The sequence below is a fragment of the Myotis lucifugus genome, unplaced genomic scaffold (genome assembly GCF_000147115.1).
Source record: "Myotis lucifugus unplaced genomic scaffold, Myoluc2.0 scaffold_124, whole genome shotgun sequence".
In the NCBI taxonomy this organism is placed as follows: Eukaryota; Metazoa; Chordata; class Mammalia; order Chiroptera; family Vespertilionidae; genus Myotis; species Myotis lucifugus.
The window spans coordinates 620846-642121 of NW_005871172.1; the positions used below are offsets into that span (position 1 = coordinate 620846).

Sequence of the window (21276 nt, forward strand, 5' to 3'; positions counted from 1 at the left end):
CAATAATGCATGCCAGGGATGGCAGGGGGAATGGTCCCGCCTGGGGTCCGGAGGTAGGGGAATGGATCTGGGGCTGGGCAGGGCATCGCAGAGCGCGCGCGTCCCCGTCCGATGGCCCCTGCAGGGCCAAACTTCATTCCCCACCTCTGAGTCAGGGGAGGGGGTGCTTGCAAATTAAAAGGAAAAAAAAGTTGCTGAACTTTTCCCCCAACACCGTCGTAGAGGCGGGACCGGAGGGCGGCGCCTGGACGGTGATTCGCGGCCGGTTCGGATCTGGAGGCTCGGATTGGCGCGCGATGTCCGGGGCCGGGAAGAGTGGGCGTGGGGGAGGGGAGCGGCCCGCCCTGCCGCGGGATGGGCTCGCGCGGGGAGCGGGTTAATTTCAAATCGGGGGCTTGACTGCTCCTGGACGGTCACGCTACCTCTGCTCTCCCGCCGGCCTGCCAGTCCCGGTTCCGGCGTTGCCTTCTGGCAACCCACCTCGGCGCGGCACAAGGACCGACTGACGGCCCGACTCGCGGGGCTCTGGAGCCTGAGTGGGGAAGAGGTGCCGAGGAGTCCCCGCTCAGATTCCGCCCGCTCCAACCGTGAGGTGAACTGACAGGTCAGCGGGACGCCGAGGGGAGCAGCGCCCGGCGGCCGGGCACGGGGAGAGCGCCCCTGGGAAAGGGTTCCCGGCAACCGGCGGCCTTTTTCCCCCTTTTCTCTTCCCCCGGGGGGCCCCCGGGAGGGAAGGAACTGGGGTCCCCCCCCAAAAGGGGAAGGGGGCCGAACCCAAGGGGGAAGGGCCGGGGTCCCGAGGTTTCCCGGGGGGCGGGTTTTGCCCCCCGCTCTAACCCCCGCGCTGCTAAAGGGGCGGGGCCCGGCCCACAGTCCCGGCTTTTCCGCGCCAAATTTTTTAAATCGAGGGCGGAAGGTCCGGGGCCCGCCCCCTGGGCACCTCCAACCAATCCACAGGCCCGCGGGTGGCTCCTCTGAGTGGTCGGCAACCGTTGCCCTGGAAACCGCGAGGATGCTGTCCGGAAACTTCCCGCGGGCGGCGCGCGAACCGGGCCTGGGGGGGAGGGGGCAATTGACCTGGTGGAGGGGAAAGAGCGCTGCGTGCGAAGCGTGTGGCGCCAGCGGGACTGTACCTGGTTACCTTACTGAGCAAGGGCAGTCCTCCAGGGTGGGGTTCAACATCGTGGCGCGAACTGGCCCTCCGAATAGCTAGTACATAGCGCTTTGCATCTTTAGGAAAATCTTTATAAAAACCTGAATCATAAGGCGTTCTTTAAATGCCCAGAGTGTGTTTGGAGCTTAAGAACTGAATTTGGCAGTTGCCTATCAAGCTCTTTTACAAGACTTTACTGCTGAGCCTATGCGTGTGTGTGTGTGTGTGTGTGTGTGTGTGTGTGTGTGTGAGAGAGAGAGAGAGAGAGAGAGAGAGAGAGAGAGAGAGAGAGAGAGAGGGAGAGTGTGAGGGGAGAAATACTAGCATCGAAATTCAGACTTTTAACCAGATTCTTGGGGTCGTGTCAGTTCAGCGGAACCTGGGCTCGCGAGCTGAGTCTCAGCCCTGACCTGTGGCTAGGTGGGTGCCTGAGCTTGCTCCAGTCCGTTCGGAGGGCTTCCGAGAGCGGCCTGACTTCTCTAAAGGTGAGAGAGGGCTGTCACTGGAAATTCTGTGGGTGGTTTGAAGTTCCATTACAGCGGATCTGTTTGCTGGAAGAATTTACTGGCGTTTGATGTAGTTCCCTGGCCAAGGGGGCTATCTCTGGTCTGGAATAAAATGTAAATGCAGATTGTCAGTTTTCGTTAGTCTTTGTTTCAGTAGCCTATGGTGTCCGTGAAGGAATTTTCAGTGGATCTCCTGCTTTTATTTTTCTCTAATTTTGCTATTTCCTTTTTTCTTTAAGGATATTAAACTTTTTAATCAAATTGTTTGGACCACTTGAACCATCAGGATATTTGGAGGAACTTCAGATTTTTGATTTTTTAAGAGACTCTAAAAGTATGAGAAATTTACAGGATGGAGAACGAAAAGGTACCTTTTTAACTTCAGTATTTATCCTTTGTTTTAAAGAAATTATCCTGATTTAACTCATAACTTTTTAATATCCAATATCTTAATAATTCTACATCCTCTTTTAGTTGGCTTCTGTAAAAATCCATACGGAAGGGAAATTTAATTTTTGAAGAGGGAGACAGTTGCCCAGAGTTAAAATAATCTTAAGTTTCAAAAAGATAAGCAGAGAGAAAAGTTATTTTTAAGAATAGTAAAATTTGTTAGGTTTATTATGATATTTCTGAGAATTTTTGAACGAAAGGAATTCAGAAAGGTCATTTGACATGATTTAAGTTTGGACCTCTTCTAAGATATTTTATTTATTATATTATTTAAGTAAGATATGTTATATATTATTTTAAGATAATTTTTTACTACATCACCAGCTTCTTTAACTATAGGGTCTGCAAACACTCTGAGAGAAAAAAACATTTTTTGTAAAATTGCAAAAGAATTGTCAGCGGGAGTGTCTTGACTGGTGTTAAGTTAACAAAAAAAGAAATGTGCAAATTTCCTAAAAGTTTTATATATTAGTCAACTGAGAAAATGGCGGTTTTGGCGGTTACTTTGATAGCCTGAGGCTAAGGACAGTAGCCTTTAGAAAAATCCCTTCCTGGGTGAGCACCTCTCTGTACACATGCTCAGAAGGGTTTCCCATTGGATCCCTTACATGGCTTTATGTAAGACTGTAAGACTGCCATAGTTGGATTGAGGGTTCATGTCGGGTGTGACTTCTTTAAGCCTGGCTGTCCTCTTCTGCAGAATGGGACTATAGGATTTGGTGAAAATACAACCGGAAAAGCACTTGATAAATCCTAAGGAGTCACAGGCATACAAAATAGTCCCATTAATCTTTGTTTCTAAAGTCACTGAGGAATTAGTGTGTCTCTCTATTCTTTCGCTTATTGCCATTCCAAGCATTTTCTTTAAAAATAGATTGGAAGGATGTGTGAGGTCCCCAGTGTCTAAAAGTAGAAGAAACATGGTCTCCATTAGTCTTATTTCTGAATTGCTGTCAATTTACCCTCTTATGTCTCAGTAGCAGTTCCCCCACTGCCAGAGAGTAGCTTTGTGACTTTGAGTAACTAATTTTATTCTCCATCAGTAAAGTGAGGGGGTAGATATTCAAAGGCAGCCTTTTCTGGTCAGAAATCCTACTTTTTGGCACTCTGGATTTTGCTCCCTACTGGATTTTTACCAGCAAGTCTGACCACATGCTAGCCCTCACCCTCATCTTCTTGGCTCTCTGACTCTTCTACATCAGTGGTGTTTTATTGAGCACCTACTGCATGCAGCCATTGTGCTGGATACACAGATGAATGGGACATTGTTTCTGCAACAGAAACCTTTATTTATTACAATTTCACTTGTGTTAGGGGAAGCTGAGTGAAAGGTATAGGAACTCTCTATGCTATCTTTGCAACTTAACTCTAAAGCTAAAATTATTTCAACATAAAAAGTTAAAAATACGAAGGTTTTGAATTTTTTTAATCCTTGGAACAAGATATGAAAAAAATTAAATCCATGCTTTGTTGCAAAATTTTAAAAAAATGGAAGCTTTAGTTTTTAGAATGGACAGGTATCAATATCGTTACTAATCTAATCAACTCTGCAACCTCCTTTGGCACTCTTTCCCGTAGCAATATTCTATTTATTGTATAATTTCTAAAGTCAAAAGCTATCTGATAAATCAGTGATTCCCAAAGTGGGCGCTACTGCCCCCTGGTGGGCGCTGCAGCGATCCAGGGGGGCGGTGATGGCCACAGGTGCATTTGTTTTAACTTTTTTTGTATTACCTTTCTATTCTGAGTTCAATAAATAGTTTCATAATTTCAAACTTCAATGTTTCTAATTTACACTTTCTTTACTATATTTTACGAAAAAGGTAGAAACATTAATACATATATCTTTCTGTTTAATTGCTATTAAAATTTAAAAAAAATTAATTTCCAGGGGGCACTGAGTAATATTTTTTCTGGAAAGGGGGCGGTAGGCCAAATAAGTTTGGGAACCACTGTGATAAATCCTGTTTTACAGTGAATTTAATTATTGTTTTAAACCAGGAAAATCTCTTTTTTGAGCCACATAAAAAGGGACAGATGAAAACACCTCTGAAAGAATCCACTGCAGCAAGTATAGTGTTGGCAGAGATCCAGCCCGACTTTGGCCCTTTAACCACGCCCACCAAGCCCAAGGAAACCTCCCAGGGAGAACCCTGGACACCAACAGCCAACCTGAAAATGCTCATCAGCGCCGTGAGCCCCGAGATCCGCAACAGAGATCAGAAAAGGGGGCTGGTCAGCAACAGAAATGGATTACCTAAGCCCAAAGATTGTTTACATGTAGGTTTGCAGAGGACTGAAGGGATTTGGGGGGAGGAGGAGAGTAGCCATTGAAGAAATGCCAGCAATATAATGCATCACCATCCCCAGACTATTAGCTCCTTCAAAGCACCAGAAAGATTTGGACCCCATCCATTATAGCACTGGGAATTCTAAACCTTTGACTGACTTGCAGCTAAAGCTTCCCTTTTAGATCTGCCACACAGCTTATACTGGCTCCACTCCTTATACTTCCCCTCCCCTTGAGCCCCCAATTTTTCAGCTATTGAAACAAAGCACTCGTACCAGTGTTAGTCATAGAATGCAGATGCCCCTAATATATCTGTCAAACTTGATTTCAGAATGAGACATATTTACCTCTTCCTTTGTAGGAACACTTATCAGGAGACGAATGTGAAAAATCCCAACCAAGTCGAAAAGAGAAAAGTTTAGGATTATTGTGTCATAAGTTCTTAGCACGATATCCTAACTATCCCAACCCTGCTGTGAATAACGACATCTGTCTTGATGAAGTAGCTGAGGAACTTAGTAAGTATGCAAACAGCTCACTGAAATGGTGAATAAAGTGACTTCGTGGACATACCCCTTCAGACCCACGCTCATCTAGACAGTGTTTGTAGTGACACAAAGAAGGCCACAGAGAATTATGAATCTCTAAAGCCCTATTAATTCAGGAATACAGGCATACAGTTTCCAATGTCAGTGAGTCTTAAAACAAGCAAAAAATCACAATGGAGATGGCTTGGGACTGCATTTCAAAAGCTCTGCAGCTTTAAAGGAAGGCAACATTGTTTTATGACTTATTTCAAAGCAGCTACAACTTGGAACTTCTCTCTTGGCTCTGTGGTTGAAAAGCCAGGCTGTGGAATGGTGTCTGCACAGTTTATGATGAGCAGCAGGTTGGGTGGGGAGGAACAGGGCTTTAGCGCTCCCTGCTGCTCAACGCTATTCTGAGGACCAATGCGTTTTCTGAGCGTTTGGCAAAATTACTGTGTCCCTCTACCCCCTTTTACTCCTTTCTTTAAAGACTAAATCTAGTTATAGCTAAGAAGAGGTCTACGGCAAATTTGGAGCACCTTTTCAATCATGAAAGTATCTTAAACTTTAAAGAGATATGCAGGATATTTTAATATATAGCTATTACGCCGTAAAGTTTTGATCTTCTAATACATGTTTATAAAGGTTAATTTACTTCACATTTTAAGAATATGCCATTGATAGTCATCTATTTACCTACATCACTGTAGCTATGTCGAATGTACTCTGTAATTCAGCAGGCATCTATTGATCACCTACTATGTGCTGGGCAGTGTTGTAGCCACTTGTGATAACATCAGTGAACAAAAAGGAAAAATGCCTGCTCCCATGGAATCAACATTCTAGTGGGAGCAATAGACACTATTCAAAGGACATAATGAGAAATTATAACGTATGTTAGTTAGAAGGTCATACATGCTATGGAAATAAGAAAACGTGGACCACGATAAAAGGATTGAGCGGGAGTGCTAGGGGTGTGCTTTGCGATTTTAAAGTAAGTGGTCAGGTCAGGCCTCAGTTTGACAAGGTAACATCTGAGCAAGGACTTGAAAGAACTGAGGTGGGAACCGTGAGGACATCTGGGAGAGGCATTCCAGGCAGAGGAATAGCCCAGCACCAAGGCCTTCAGGCACAGGCATATCTGTCAGGTTCCAGGAACAGTAAGAAATCTCAGCTCCTTATACCTATCATGACAACCGTGTGTGTGTGTGTGTGTGTGTGTGTGTGTGTGTGTGTGTTGGGGGGGGGGGTAACAGAAAAAAACAGGTTGTAAAGTGTGGGATTTGGAGTATTAAAGATTTGATTTTGCCACTTACTGGCTTTGTGCCCTGGGGTGAGCCCCTTAGCCAGCCTGAGCCTCTATTTCCTCCTCATTCAAGTGTGCAGGATATTACCTACCTCACTCGGTTAGACTAGAAATTTCTTAAAGCCGTATGGCACATATAGACCCTCAATAAATGGCACCGCTAATTCATGTCAATTAATTTGTATCCTTTGAGATAGGGCCATGTCTTTCTCATCTTCACCCTTGTTGAGTGTAAATAAGTTGTAACATCCAGAACCTACTGACAAATAACCACGGAAGAAAAAAAGTTATTCAATTCTGTACACATTCCAAAATCTGATCCTCGTAACATACAGCTGCTCATTCTTTGTAGATGTTGAGCGCCGACGCATTTACGATATCGTGAATGTCCTAGAGAGTTTACACATGGTGAGCCGCCTGGCCAAAAACAGGTACACTTGGCACGGGCGGCATAATCTCAACAAAACCCTGGGGACTTTGAAAAGCGTCGGGGAGGAAAACAAATACGCCGAGCAGATCATGATGATCAAGAAGAAGGAATATGAACAAGAGTTTGACTTCAGTAAGAGTTGCAATATAGAGGATCATGTCACCAAGGCAAACACGGACCAAAACGGACACACAGACATGTGTTTTGTCGAACTCCCTGGAGTGGAATTTCGGGCAGGTGAGAGCTGATATTCAAAAAGTCTTAAGAGAAGGTTCCTTAGGAAACTGCTCTAAAGCTACTGCTGCCTTTCACGTTAAAATGCTGCAGTTGTCAACTGTCTGGTCAGGTGGTGGTATTTTTAGAAGTCACTTGTCCCTTTATGCCTTTTAATTCTCTAATCCTCATCCTTCTTCAAAGCCTCTGTAAACAGCCGCAAAGACAAGTCTTTAAGAGTGATGAGCCAGAAGTTTGTGATGCTGTTTCTGGTGTCAACGCCTCAGATAGTGAGCCTAGAAACTGCTGCCAAGATTTTAATTGGGGAGGACCACGTGGAAGATTTGGATAAAAGCAAGTTTAAAAGTAAGTGTCATGACTCCATGGACTTTTGGACCTATTCTTAAACAATAAAATCTCGGTTACAAACTGATTTCCAAATATGTTTGCTATATAAACAGGTCTTCTCTAATTATGCTTTTGTATCTTCACTTCTCCCCAGAAGCCATGGCCATCCTGCTTTAATGTGTACGATCCAAAAGATATGCATATAACTACTCTTATTTGTCTGACACTTTGACTTATAGTTTCTTAAAAGTTACCTCATTTGCTACTGTAGCACTGTGGCATTTTACTAGTATACAATCTGTGGTTGCCTGAAGTTTAAATGAGCAGTAAATTTAAAGTGGGACTGGAACTCAGGTCTCTGCTATTTCCACTGTCTCTCATATGTCAGAGTACAAATAACTCTTCTAAAATTGTCCCCAGAAGTCACCTGCTGCACAGTCAGTTTGCCAGTTTGAAAGAGTGGTTTTGGCCAGAATATTTGCTCAAAGTTGGAATAGGATTATAGATTGGACTCCTGGCACAGAGTTCTACCCTCACATCTATAACAGACTTTGTAGGAACCTCCATGAAGGCAGAAAGGGTGTGGAAAAAAGTGCTTACCAGACAGGGAGGGGTGTGCTGCACGCCCATCTCGCCTGGAGGCATTAGCAAACCACCAAGTAGGGAATGAGCCTGAGCATGGGACACTTTGGGGATCCAGCTGTATGGTGAGGAAGAGCCACCTCAAGCAACAGCAGAGGCTATGGGAACACCTGGGGGCTGTCACACAGACCCCTTCCCATCCCTGAAGAGCTGTACTAGTCTCGTGAAAGTATATTCCAACATCCGTGGGTTGATAGTGCCTCTATCAAGATAAAACTAAGTAGAGAGAAAGGCAATAATGCTGACAATTGGCTTGGGACATCTGCAATTTCAGAAAACACGTCCTGATACTACAAATGAGCTGCCTGCTTTTCTAAGTCGCCAGACAGTTTTCAGCTCTCCGTTTCCCTGGTTAGTCACAGTCTTGGAAACCATTCCAGGAACTGCAGGTGTGTAATTTGCTGAATTCCCCAGGGAACTCAGAATCTCTGGCGTGGCTAGGAAGAAGGGGCTCAATTATCATTTTGTACTACCAAGCTGGAGGTAAAAGCAGACTATCTCTCACAAAACTCATTCAGATATATAAGATCTGTAGAATTAATAAATCTAGTCTTTGCGTATTACATAAGGACAGTATTTACAAATTTTGATGAGCTATGGAACTTTCCACACTTATGATATTAAATCAGTCTATTGTTATAAACTCTCACAAGCAGGGAAGCAATGCATTTATCATTAATGCTTTATTTCTTTTGTTCATAAAATTCTTCTGAATCCTCATTAGAAGATGGCCCAGTAATGGTGACTTTTTATCAAAAAAGCTGTGACATGTTCCTGACAGGGTGATCTCATTCAGTCAGTTTTCCTTTTTCAACACACGCTTCTGTCATTTCACAATTTAGTACCAGCAGTCACTTAGTCTTTTCAATATTTAAAACTACTTTTTTGTTTTAACTAAAGCAGTATCACTAGGCTAACTTTAAAAGAATCATATTTTCTCTGCCTGACACTGCCGGTTAGGATCGAATGGCTCTTTGAATATATGAAATCCTTAAGAAGCAAAGTCCTTTGATCTTTCATTATTTTATTAAGTGGTGTAAATGAATTTTTTTCTCCCCAGCAAAAATTAGGAGGTTGTATGATATAGCTAATGTTCTGAGTAGCCTGGATCTCATCAAGAAAGTTCATGTCACTGAAGAAAGAGGCCGAAAACCAGCTTTTAAATGGACAGGCCCAGAAATCAGTCCTAACCCCAGTGGTATGTATCTGTTTTCTTAAATTCCTTGCTTCATTGTTTTGAATTAACACATATTTAGAGATTGTTCTCCCTCCCCCTGCCTACCCACACTCCATATGGGAAGAACATATACAGGATAAATGAGAAGATGAGGGCAATAAGGAAGGTCTGGCTACCAGCTCCATCATCAACCCAAGGTTTATAACCCGCTCCCACACGGGCCCAGGAGGTAGAATCTGTATGGGAAAGGATTTGGAAAAGTTGAAAGCACCACAAAACATAAGATACTATGGCTCTCGTTCTTATGCTTCTCAGTGACCATGACAGAGCCTGTCCACATGGAGAATATTAAATGAATTCGTTCCAGGGTCAGTATCGTAGGCTCCGTTTCAACTCTGGGATTCTGACACTGTATTCCACCACAGCTCCCGCACAGAAGTGTTAGAAAGTGGCAAGAACATGGGCTGTGGAGGCAGAAGGAGACTTAGTGCCCAGTATCAGCTCTGCCACTTATTAGCTGTGTGGCCTTAGGCACGTTACTCCTCCAAGGCTGCGTTTCCTCACCTGCAAAATGGGGGAACCGTGGCGCCTTTGTGAGGTTACTGTGAGGTGGGATGTAATCTCAGAGAGAGGTCCTTTGGCGCAGGGATGTGAAGTGCAGGCTCTGGGGCCACCCTGGTGGAGTTCGTATCTCAGGCCCACATTCCACCAGCTGAGAGACCATGCCTCAGTTGGTTAAGGTCTGAAATGGGGATGCATTTCCTGAGAAGTACCTCCCTCGTGGAGTTGTTGAGTGTCTTACTTAGTGTGTTCAGGCTGCTATAACAGAATACCATGGACTGAGTGGCTTATAAACACAGAAATTTGTTTCTCACAGTTTTGGAAGTCCAAAATCAAAGTTTTCATTGTAAGCTCACATGAGGGAAGAGGAGCTCCGTGAGTTCTAATCCTGTTCAAGAAGGCTCTGCCCTCATGACCTTAGCACCTCCCACAGGCCCCGCTTCCTAATATTATATTGAGCATTACGTTTTGACATATGAATTGGGTGGATGGGGGAGCACACATATTCAGTCCATAGCAGTGAGGGTCACCGTATTTCATCAGATTAAGACTCCACTGATGCTCTGGCCAATGTTGCTCAGTGGCTTGGGCCATCCTCTCATACACCAAAGGGTCATGGGTTCAATTCCCAGTCAGGGCACATACCCAGGTTGTGGGTTCAATCCCCAGTTGGGGCGCATGTGGGAGGCAACCCATCAATGTTTCTCTCTTCCTCTCCCTTCCTCTCTAGAATCAATGAAAAACATATCCTGGGGTGAGGATTAAAAAAATAAAAGACCACTGATTATAAGATGCACAATTCTTTATATATCAATAAGAAAAAAACACACCCTGATAATTATGCCATAGCACACCACTGGTTATAAGTTACAATGGGTTTTTGAAATGCTAAGTATGAAATCTTATCTCAGAATTTATTTATTAGGATAAACAAGGTTTTGTTTAGATAAAAGCCCATAACAGTGTCTGGCATGTGACTGGTGATCTACAACTGCTGCCACTTAATTCCTAAAATCATGTTAGACCTGCGCTTTGACCTTACATCCCAAGAGGAAGAGTCACCCACGTTTTAACACCCCGCCCTTTTCTCTTTCAGGTGTGAACCCCGTCATTTCTTTCTCCACCTCAGACGTGGAAGTGAGGCAGCCTTCAAAAGAGAACTGTGCCAAAAACCTCTTTTCCACACACAGGAAGCCAAACTTTACACGGCACCCATCTCTTATCAAACTGGTAAAGAGCATAGAAAGTGACCGGAGAAAGATCAATTCTGCTCCAAGTAGCCCTATCAAGACCAGCAAAGGTGTGTTTTCAATCATGTCAGGGCTCTGCTCAGAATTCCTTATTATCTGATTTTTTTTAGATCCCTATGGGACTTGTAGGAGAATTGTTTCCATATCCATATGCTTAACCCCCCTTGAAGCTTAACTTATGCATGAATTAGACTCTAATTATTAGAGGATAAGTAGTTTGTAGGGTTTTTCATTTAACTGCTGTGTGCTTTGGGGGGGAGATGCATTTTTTGTGTTCCTTGGGCTTCAGTGACCTGTCATCTGCGTGAGCATTTATTCTTTCGCTTCGACCAATACCCACCCCCCTTCTTTCTATTTTACCAGCTGAGAGTTCTCAGAATTCTGCACCCTTTCCAAGTAAAATGGCTCAGCTTGCAGCAATTTGCAAAATGCAGTTAGAAGAGCAATCAAGGTAGGTTGACAATCAAGGTAGGTGAGATGAATGACTTAGTTGCACCATTGGATTACTTACTTTATGTAAGAAAAGGCACTAGCCTTGGAAACTGGAGAGACAGTCTTTTCTGAAACTCATAGCAAAATATTACAGAAACTATCTGCTGGTTTCATAAAAGCAAGGCTTTCAACCTGGGGCAATCTAAAGTGGTAGAACATTTTAGAGAAAATGTGTTTATGTCATGTTTTAAATCTTGTCTTTTAGTGAACCCAGAAAGAAAGCAAAACCACAGCTGGTGAGATCTGGGCCCTGCAAACCAGTGGCCCCTCTGGACTCCGCTGTGAATGCTGAACTGGAGCTCCCAGCACCGCCCCTCATCCAGCCCCTGGGGGTGGTCCCTCTGTTCCCCAGCCCATTATCATCGGCGGTGCCCGTGATCCTACCTCAAGCCCCTTCGGGCCCGTCCTATGCCATCTACTTGCAGCCTGCCCAAACCCACACCATGACACCGCCCCAAGGCCTGAGCCCGACAGTCTGCCCTAACCCCTCTTCTGAAGCTACGAGATCAAAAGACTGCACTGATGCCACCACTGAGAAAGCAGCCAATGATGCCACCAAGCCCAATGTCTCCATCAGACCCGGAAGCCTGTTGCCCATGCCGGAGAGGCATGGTGCACAGAACCAAGACACAGAACCTGCTGGAGAGAGAGGCTCAAAGAGGGCAAGCATGCTCGAAGACAGTGGTTCCAAAAAGAAATTTAAAGAGAACCTAAAAGGATTTGAAAATGTCTCCGCAGTAAGTACACCCTTGCAATGTGCAAAGTATTAGGGACTTCCCAATTGATTAGAGGAGAATTTGGTGGCTTGTGAAATCTGCCAGAGCAAAGAGCAGTCTCTCAGAAGACAAGGAACTGTTCCTTAGCATCCGTAATGCAAACAAAGCCCCAGACAGCTAATCCCCTGGCTGGGACGATGGCAGGGACATTTTTAGCCTTTGGAGGAAGGGATTATTTGCTGTCTTTTTAAAGCACCACGGGTGGTTGTCCTTAAGTCCATTTCTCCACCACACACTGGAATGCAAACACCTGTCATGAGAGTCTTAAATAATTTATAAGCAGATGTAACCCCCAATGAATGGATGGATACGTGGGGTTCCAGTGACTCCTACTTTCTGAGTCGGTGCCTAATGTTTGTTTGATGTCATGTAACTGGCACCTGTTGCCTAGAAGATAAATTGTTCCCGTTTTTACTTTCTAAAATGTAAACCAAAATTTCTATTTTGTGCAAGTAGAAAAATCTTAACTTGTAAGTATATTTGACACACTGGTTTCTAGGGATTGTGATGTTCCAGATCATTTTTTCCCTAGGTGGAGTTTAGTTCAAGAAGGAATTAACATTTATTGGATGTCAGAAAGATTAGGCACTTTTACATACATAATCTCATTTTCCTCCCTTAGGACAATTATATGTGAAAGACATGATCACAGAATGAGCACCACTCAATGTGGAAGCAGAAGTTAATCTCTCATTCTGTCCCTGCTGCTAACTCGCGTTATTTTATTTCTCTACATCTTGTTTTCCCACATCTATAACGAATTTGTTCCACCAGTTTTTCCCGATCATTTACTGGGTATAAAACACTGTGCTGTGGTCCAAACCAAACCAAACCCAGCACCTTCTTTTGGTGATGGTTACTTTTGAGTACTTGCCCAGGGCTCTATCACAGTTTTTGTGAGGCTAGGTGAATTTATTACATGATGATATATGTAAAGGGATGTGATTCTTACAAGATGAAGGGTATTATCTGTAACTTATTAAGGAGGCTTTAGAGTTTGTCAAGTCTTCCCTTAGGATGGCCTCATGGTAACTGTTCAAAATCTCTTAGTATAGTATCATTTTGTATTTAATATCCATGCGAGGGAGAAAAAACAAGGCTTGTGCCTGAATGAATTTTTTGGGGATGTCCATAATCTCTTCGGGCCAATGGGGTAATTTAATAATGGTCTCCTGTTGCTCAGTTATTCAGGATTAGGGTTTTCAGTGGATAGATTTTCCATGTCCCCCTGCTTCTTTTTTCATCTCTGTGACTTCATTTTGACCATTTCTTTTTAGCATGAACTGAGCAGAACAAAGAAAATGTATTAATTTGTGTGTTAATTCATTCAGCAAACATTTACTAAGATTCTACACTTCTGAGGGTGGAGAGAAGACAGTATACAAATAACACAAACATATCAGTAAATAATAAGAACTACAGTGAAAATAAAATAGAATGTGTAATAGGAAGAGGGGGTAAGAGGGCTAATGTAAGCTAGATGAGATCATAACATGCAAGTTGAAATATGTCAAATTCATTCATCCTGCTCACTTAATAATTCTTTTTTTTTTCAAAAAGGGAATTGGCATGGTAGGCTAAAAGATGTTATGATGAATGTAGTTTGCAGAAAACTGAAAAATAACTATTAATGGAGTACTACAGGTTTTGCTAAAGACTTGAAAGAATTAAACCAGCAACTTGTACCACGAAAGCATGATTAACAATAGCAAAATAGCAAAGAGGATTTGTAAAATCCCTATTTTCACTGGTTAAAAATTTCTATCCCTTTCAAGGAACCTACCAGTAAAGAGAATGAACAGTGCCAAGCAGCTAAGAAACTAAATTTTAAAGTTTGTGGTCCACTTTTAGCATTGTGGATTCTGAACTGACTGGTTCCCAAGGAAAAGACAGGACCTATTAACAGCTAGATCAAAGTGTAGACTGTTGTTTTAACAATGTCCAGAAGGAAGATCTGGAGGAAGATAAAAGGACACACACACACACACACACACCCATTTACAAGAGCTGCTTTTAGCTATTGCCAGTCCTGCTCAGGGTAAGACCGAAGCAGGCTTCTTGGGCTTTCTCTGTTTGCTCAGGTACAGTGATCTAGCAGGCACGGGGAGGATGCACACAGCCTAACACTTTGGCCATTTCCATTGGTCTGTAATGTTATTGCCTAAAGCTTTTGCTGCATGACAGTTGAGTCTCTCAGGTGAATTAATCCGTTCTTTTTTACCTTAGTTTTTGAATTCTAGTGCCATGCTCTTTAGTTTGTAATAGTATAAGCATGTTTTCTTGATAATCATTAGAACCTAAAGTATTAGAAACAAATCTGTAGATGTATAATTCCTTTGTTCAGAGGTCAGTAAACATCATTCTGTAAAGGACAAGATAGTAAATATTTTTGACTTTGTAGACCATATGTCTCCGTTGTACCTATTCCACTCTGCCATGGTAAAAAGAAAATAGGAAAGCAGCTACAGACAATGCATAAATGAATGGGCATGGCTGTGTTCCGATGCAATTTTACTTATAAAAACAGACAGGAGGCTGGCTTTTGGCCCATGATTTGGCAACCCCCTTCTCTAAGTCAACATTTCTTAAAATGTGTTTTCTCTGACTTCCAATTCTACCAAAAATTTAGTTGCCAGATAGCCTGGGAAATGCTACAGGCTGGAGGCCCCCCCTTGGAGATTTACAATGCATGCACTATTAAAGAAATTCTCTAATTAAAACACCATTTTCCTTTGTTGAATTCAGCAGTTCCCAAACATATGTGAGCATGATTCAAGCAGTGCCTGCTTGCATCCCCTGAAACTAGAGTACCTCAGAATACTCTTTGGAAAATACCATTCTATGTAATTCAAGAACAATCCATAATAACATAACAGTGCCACTATGGTGTCTAACTGCATTAACGTGGTTACCACAGTTAGCACCACATCATACCAAGGAGTCAGAGCAGGAATTAGAATGTCAGTGTGAAGGGAATCTGCTGGGTGAATCCTACTCTAAGCAGACTCAATGGTAGCGTTATGACACTTAAGGCCACAGAGGGCATTGAAGAAACACATGGTTTGTGCCCTGGCTGGTGGGCTCAATGGTTAGATCACCAGCCTGCACACTGAAGGGTCACGGGTTCGATTCCTGGTCAAGGACCTATACCTGGGTTGCAGGTTTGATCCCCAGCCCTTGTTAAGGCTCATGCAGGAGGCAACCAATCAATATGTCTCTCTCACAACGATGTTTCTCTCTCTCTCTCTCTCCTTCCCCTGCCTCCCTTCCAGTCTTTAAAATCAGTGGAAAAAAATATCCATGGTTTGTATGACTCAGGCCAAGTGTTGGAATGGAAGGGAGGGATATTGTCTTCAGGGAGCTGTATAGCTGTCCTGCCTGTAGCCCTACTGTTAACATCAGTCTAATGAGACAACCACCAAGGTATATTAGTCCTGGAAGAGGCACAGGGCCATTTTTCTTCCAGTATTTGTGTTTAAAATAAACCCTTCCTCTTTGTTTTCTAGACACTGTTCCCATCAGGATATCTAATCCCTCTCACCCAGTGCTCATCCCTGGGGGCAGAGTCCCTTTTGTCTAGTAAAGAAAACTCAGGTACACTTTCCCCAAACCACAGGATCTACAGCTCCCCGATCGCAGGTGAGTGTACATCAAGCATTTATTCAAACATGAGGGTCCCAGTGCACGAATTCATGCACCTTGAAAGGAACTATGGGCCACAAGGCTGTAGTGGGCACAGGGACGGGCCTTGGCCCATTTCCCACACCCCCGCCCGGCCCCTCCCGTTGTGGCCCCCCGTCCCTTGTCTGCTGGCAGCCCCACTCCTGCCTCTGCTGCTCTCACGTGTTGATGGCACCGCACCCTCTGGCAGCACAGAGCAATTGGGGCTGGTGCCAGCAGTGGGTGTGAGCAGGGCTGGCACCATCAGTGGAAGCAAGGGGTGGCTGCTGCCCCAATCACCCCTCAGGAGCAGGGAGTGGTGGAGAAGCCCTCAGGGGCGATCGGGGCCGGCAGCGGGTGCAAGCACCGGGCGAGACCGCGGCACGTGGGAGCAAAGAATTTTCAATAACCACCAGAGGCTCACCCCGATGACAGCGACAAATGTCCCACCTTGGTCTGGCACCCCCGCTCACCTGCTCCACCATCCTGCTGCAGCTAATGCCCACCATGTTCTGCGTGTGCCTCCCTTGGTGGTCAGCGCATGTCATAGCAACCGGTTCGGTTGTTCCACCCTTAAGTCTATTTGCATATTAGGGTTTTATAGATGGGTCAGTCTCAAGTTCACTTAAGCCTTGTAAACTTCTTGGACAAATGCCTGTGCTTTTAAGATATTTCCCCTCCTTTTCTTCCCAGGTGTTATTCCAGTGACATCATCTGAACTCACTGCTGTTAATTTTCCCTCTTTTCATGTAACACCTTTGAAGCTAATGGTCTCACCAACTTCCGTGGCAGCCATACCTGTAGGGAACAGCCCGGCTCTCAGTTCGAGCCACCCCATTCCTGTCCAGAACCCAAGCTCAGCCATTGTAAACTTCACCCTGCAGCACTTGGGGCTCATCTCCCCCAGTGTGCAGGTGTCTGCCAGCTCCGGGCCCGCAACTCTTCCCATGTCCCCAAGAATAGAGGCTGTTAGTGTCGTACCAGAACATGCAGGCACTCAGCAAGGAAGGGCCACCCGATATAACTCGCCAGGCCTGGGCCAGAACCAACCGAATGGACAGTCCCTTGCTATGATGGGGACACAGCAGGTGAGAGTATTTCCCTTTAACTTATTTTTTCCCTGGGGTTATTAAGTCCCAAATGTCAGACTTGCTTTTGCTTTTCTTCTTTGGAGAGGGAAAGGATGGGGGAGTGAGGAGGCTGAAGGCCTGCCTGCTCTCCAAGCCTGGAAAAAGTGTGCAAATAATGCATATTATTGCGTTACTGTGAGCTTTTTTTCTTGCCTTAACAAAAATAGCTGAGAATGGAAAACTCATCCAGGCTTACCTTGCCGATTTCAAAGTATGCTGGGCTCCCACGTGTGACATGGCCTTCTAGTCCAGTCTCATAAGGCTCCTAGAGTTAGAGCATACCTGTCTGTGGTGTGGGTTTGACTTCTTTTTTCCATTCCTCTCTTTCCAATCAGCCTGTTCCAGTAACACCCAAAGGGTCACAATTAGTGGCTGAAAGTTTCTTCCGTACCCCAGGTGGACCAGTGAAATCAACGGGCTCACCCTGCATGGATTTTGATGGTGCTAATAAAACCTCCATAGGAACTCTCCTTGTCCCACAGCGAAAACTGGAAGTGTCAACGGAGGATGTCCATTAATTGACAAATTTGGCTTCATTTAATTTTCTAAAGAGTTGTTTAATAGAGAAAATGTACTCAGACTGGTTTGGAGAACACATTCCCTGAAAATACTGTAAATACGTTGGGGGTTTACTTAATTTCAAAAAAACACTTAGTTTCATTCATATATATATATATATATACATATATATATATATATATATTTGTATTAAGCTAAATTCATCATTAATCCTAAAAAATAAAAGTAAAATGTTGAACTAAGGTATATTAACTTCTAGGGGAAAAGAATGAATTATTTCACCTGTGCCTATACCATTATGCAAAGTAACTGTATTAAAGTTTACTTCCCTTTGAGTGAATATGTGACATGCCTAACACAGCATTCTCTTAAACTTTGCACAAAGAAAAAGCTGTGATGTATAATGTATTTTTAAATAGAACTATAGCTATATTTTTTGTAACTTTAATCTGTTTTTGTTGCAGTCTGTCTTTTTGTAAAGTCTGCAACAATCCTCAATCAAGTCTATGGAAAAATTATTTATAAATGTATTTTTAATCATAAATTGTTGAAATTAAAACTTTTCTGAAATGTATTTAGCATTTTCATTTGACCAATTAGGGCACTATGGGAAGAAAATGAAAATTTATCTAACTGACCTCAAGGGCAAATTCTTGGTGTGGAGCATCATTCCTCCTGGGTTCCCTTAGAAATGCAAAGTTTACCAAATGTTCCTACATTTTGCCTCTCGTTTGATCTTCCATTGGCTCCATTTTTACAGAAGTGAAAATGGCTTCGGAGATGCTGTTGCTTGGTCAAGGTCATCAAGCTAAGTCTCATGTGCTTTCCTTCCTACCCGAGGAGGTTAGAAATGAAAGGGGGATCTGGAGTGCTTGCTACCCTGCCCTGGCACCACCAGCATCTACTCCAGGCCTGCTGTCTACAGAGGAGGGGCTGCAATACAGTCCTCTTACCACACTTTCCAAATGACCCAGCTCCAGGAAGTGGAAAGCAGCAGTTTCTGATTTCCTCCACACTCAAAGCTCTTCACTAAATCCCTTGAGCTCCGAGAGAAAACATGAGTTACAATGTGCTGAGTGTGCATCTCCTTGCCCTTCCTTTGTTATGGGACAAACTGCACCTTGAGAATTGACATGTGCCCTCCCAGGTCAGGTCTTAAGGATCATCATACCTATTTCCCACATGTTTACTGTATGCTGGGCACTGTGCTATTTATTTTTTAAAACTACTCCCTCTATGAGCTAGGACTGTGAGGTCACTGAGGCTCTCAGAAATTAAAGCAATAAGTCCAGAGTCACACTCAACCATGTCTATGGCCCTCTTTATCCATTACCCGCCTGCCTCCATATGCAAGCCTAGCAACTCTGGTAGAAACCAAACGCATTGTATCAGGATAATCTGAGCATTTGTAAGGTCACCCCTTTCAAATATATATATATTATATGTATAATATATATGTATATATATTTTTTTACATAACCAAATACAGCTAAAAGGGGAGAGATTTTCACATTATCCCCTCTTCCTTCATACAACTAGATAACCAATATGAGCTATTCCAAAGTGCCTCTGCCTTTTACACTACTTGAAGGACATGTGAATGGTTCCTGATAGAAGAAATGGCTCCTGCCTTTAGGTGTGTGTTTATAAAATGCAAGGGGTAGGCAAAAGTAGGTTTACAGTTGTCATAACAATAATATAAGAATAAACTTTCAGGGGCTGTGAGGGGTGCGGGAAGAGATTGGACAAAAATCTTATACCTATGGATGAGGACAGTGGCGGGGGGTAAGGGCATGGGATGGGGTGGGAACTGAGTGGAGGGGAGCTATGGGGGGAAAAAAGAGGAACATCTGTAATAATCTGAACAATAAAGATTTATTGAAAAAATAAAAATAAACTTTCGTGTACTCACAACTGTAAACCTATTTTTGCCCACCCCTGTATAGTTGAGGGAGACAATATATACGTGTGAATAAATGAAAGAATTTTCATGCAATAAAAACAAAAAAAATTACCAAATGGTAAATACAGACAAAAGATATAGTTCAGTGGAGGCTATGAGATTCAACTGTGCCCAGACAACTTTGAGGGAAACACCAGCTAGAAGCTGTTTACATCCCTCCCCTCCCCTATAGCTGAGCTGGAGCGATTGGAGGCCTGGGTGTTGTTTGCCCCCCTCATCAGTTTTCCACATGAAATACCTCCCCAGGATTGACATTTAGGGAAACCAGATGCACAGAAAGAGGTATGTTAGACTCCACAGCAGCTCTGGGGATTATCCCACTCAGTTCTGCCACTCTGACAGATTCATGGGTTTGCTCCAATACCCACCTCCTGGTATTCATGTCGCTGTGCAACCCTCTCCCCTACAGTATATGTGGGACCTATGTGGGACCTATGAATCCCTTCTAACCAAAAGACACGGTAAAGGTGATGGGATGGCACGATTACATGCACACAATTATGTGCTTCCATAAGATTGTAGTGCCTGTATTGCTGGAGTCTCTCCCTTGCTGGCTTTGAGGAATCCAAGTAGCCATGTTGTGGAACCCAACATAGCAAGGAACTGTATGCAGCCTCTGAGCTGAGGGCAGCCTGCAGCCAACAACCAGAAAAAAACTGAAATCCTCAGTCCTACCTAGAGCTACAAGGAAATGAATTTTGCCAGCAGCCTGAGTGAGCTTGCCAGTGGTTCTTTCTCCAGTCGGGCCTCAGATGAGACCACAACCCTAACTTACACCTTCATTGCAGCCTGATGAGATCCTAAGCAGAGAACCCAGCTAAGCTGTCCCCGGACTCTTGATGCATGGGAACTGTGATTTAATAAATGTGTGCTGCTTTAAGATGCTAAGTTTGTGGTAATGCTGTTATGCAGCAATAGAGAACTAACACAACACACTGGTGCTCATAACTGTCTTCTTCCAGTTTGTCTTATTATTGTTCATTGCTTTCATAGGCATTCATAGATGTAGACATCAGGGGGACGTGGTAACTCCAAAGGCTTTCATGGGAGAAGCACTGGCCATTTTTAAAGCTGGAAGCAACTTTAAAGATGCCACATAACACAGTACTGGACAAAGTTAATTGCCTGGTATGCAATTTCTGTCTTCAAACTGCCTTCTGATTTCCAGTTAAGGAATTACAGTGGGCTGTAACTGGAGGTCCCTCATCTCTATAGCAACGGTGGGCTTGCCATCCAGGCTAGGTCAACTTCCCTGAAATCTGATGTTTCATTTCATCCTAGCAATGATCTCACCTTTTTCAGTTCCCCTGAAAGTTTGTTGCTTGGGTTCCTGGTTCCCAGCCTCTGGAAAGGCCTTGGCACTTTCCCACGTTCAAACCTGATTTTCAGCCCTCTACCCATTCTGTGGGCCTTTGTATCCTTCCAATAAATTTCCTTTGATTGAAGTTGCCAATCATTTGTGAGCCTAGTAACCAAAGGACTCTTACAAATCACAGAGGGAAACCCAAAGCCAAAGCTTCCCAATTCCCATACCAGTTAGTTCTCTGTTCCCCGGTCCTGGAGAAATACAGCCAACAAGTGAATAGAAAAAGCCTTCAGATATGCTTATCTCACCAGAAAATGCAAGCAACTCACCTATGTTCAAATGAATGCAAAGTGCCATTTAAAATACCTGGAAGGGAAATAGTTGAAATAAAAGGCACAAAGAATCTAGGAAACTAGAGCAATAGAATTTGATGAAAATACACACACACACACATATGTATATATATTTTAAATCCAGCTTTAAAACACGTTTCCTCAGCCTTGTCCTTTTCAAGTGATTAGTGTTCCTACAGATAAAGGATAAGGAGATTTCCAAAACTTAAGCAGATAAGCTGTCT

The 21276-nt window shown here is 43.6% G+C and overlaps 1 protein-coding gene across 4 annotated transcripts; it reads left to right on the top strand.

Moving 5' to 3' along the window:
• The first annotated feature begins 382 nt into the window (after positions 1 to 382).
• Positions 383 to 17986, top strand: E2F8 (E2F transcription factor 8). Of its 4 annotated transcripts, XM_023758164.1 has the most exons (14): positions 383 to 592; positions 1522 to 1638; positions 1899 to 2026; positions 4111 to 4389; positions 4761 to 4917; positions 6585 to 6899; positions 7080 to 7241; positions 8926 to 9063; positions 10700 to 10903; positions 11217 to 11304; positions 11551 to 12082; positions 15628 to 15760; positions 16475 to 16869; positions 17247 to 17986. In XM_023758164.1, the coding sequence occupies exons 3-14, from the start codon at positions 2012 to 2014 to the stop codon at positions 17427 to 17429; spliced, it is 2601 nt and encodes an 866-aa protein (XP_023613932.1). In that variant the 5' UTR covers positions 383 to 592; positions 1522 to 1638; positions 1899 to 2011; the 3' UTR covers positions 17430 to 17986. The 4 variants fall into 4 exon arrangements, with proteins under 4 accessions (XP_023613932.1, XP_006093854.1, XP_023613933.1 ...); XM_006093792.3 differs by lacking the exon at positions 1522 to 1638 and having other exon boundaries at positions 383 to 604; XM_023758165.1 differs by lacking the exon at positions 1522 to 1638.
• Positions 17987 to 21276: the final 3290 nt, after the last annotated feature.

Bases quoted from the DNA above. Each gene is read 5' to 3' on its own strand.
- E2F8 (XM_006093792.3), top strand. The intron at 4,390-4,760 runs GTAGGTTTGCAG...CTTCCTTTGTAG, and splicing joins AGCCCAAAGATTGTTTACAT to GAACACTTATCAGGAGACGA. The intron at 10,904-11,216 runs GTGTGTTTTCAA...CTATTTTACCAG, and splicing joins CCCTATCAAGACCAGCAAAG to CTGAGAGTTCTCAGAATTCT.